This window comes from Cynoglossus semilaevis, chromosome 1, assembly GCF_000523025.1.
Source record: "Cynoglossus semilaevis isolate Cse_v1.0 chromosome 1, Cse_v1.0, whole genome shotgun sequence".
Lineage (NCBI taxonomy): Eukaryota > Metazoa > Chordata > Actinopteri > Pleuronectiformes > Cynoglossidae > Cynoglossus > Cynoglossus semilaevis.
Genome location: NC_024307.1, coordinates 1712006 through 1712882, shown reverse-complemented (window position 1 = coordinate 1712882; position 877 = coordinate 1712006). Strand labels below are relative to the sequence as shown.

At 53.6% G+C, this 877-nt stretch overlaps 1 protein-coding gene across 1 annotated transcript in view; it reads right to left on the bottom strand.

Annotated features, from left to right (window-relative positions):
* Positions 1 to 684: 684 nt before the first annotated feature.
* The window catches only part of ralgapa1 (Ral GTPase activating protein catalytic subunit alpha 1), a 55515-nt gene continuing 55322 nt past the window's right edge, over positions 685 to 877 (bottom strand). Inside the window, exon 43 of the mRNA XM_025058446.1 lies at positions 685 to 818. Coding sequence (XP_024914214.1) covers positions 737 to 818 — 82 coding nt within the window. The 3' untranslated portion in view covers positions 685 to 736. The remainder of the gene's footprint in view (positions 819 to 877) is intronic.

The window sequence follows — 877 nt, the reverse complement described above, 5'->3', positions numbered from 1 at the left end:
GAGAAGGGGGGGGAGTGTGGGGGGTGGGGGGGGGGGGGGGGGGGGGGGGGGGGGGGGGGGGGGGGGACACACAAGACGGTCAGAACTGTTGGACTGGTCGTCGTTCTCTTGTTCCCTCGTTTGCCCCAAAGTCAAAGACAGGAAGTGGACGTCGTGTTAAAACAAAACTGTGGTGTGTTTGAGTGGTCACCAGGCTCCGCCCTCTGAGCAGACATATATGTGTCAATATATATATAAACATATATCATCAGACAAGCACACACAAATATATACAGACGTCCGTCCTCAGTCCACGTCCTCAGGGACCGTCCTCAGCAGAAAGAGGAAAGAATCTGTCATCAGAGCGCCCCCTACTGAACACCAACATGTTCTCAGCACTCGGACCAGACACATACACACACACATATATATATATATATATATATGTGTGTGTGATCAGTGCAGATGGCGTTGTTCATCATATATATTTCCATATATTTCTACCTATATGTGGACTGCAGTTGAAGCTCTGCTCTGAGGTTTACAACAGGACTCAAGCTGTGGGGCGGGGGCTACAAAACACTGTACTACCATGAAATACTGTGACTGTGTTTTTGGGAGTAGTACTGCAGTACAGCCTGTTGTTGCTCTCCTCGTGGTGATTGGCAGATGTGAGGTCATGTGACGCCCTGGTTACGTCTTATTGGCTGATCCAGACGAGCGGCGCAGCTTCATGGACATGCGGCTCTTGCTAGTCCTAGGAGAAATGGGGGACGCTGAGTCGCTCCCGGCCTCCCCGAGGGCTGGACTTTCTCCCCGAAGACTCTCTAGGCAGGAGCCTGAGGGGGGGATGGGGGGTGGGGGGGGGGGGGGGGGTTGGGGGGGGGAACAAAGAGGG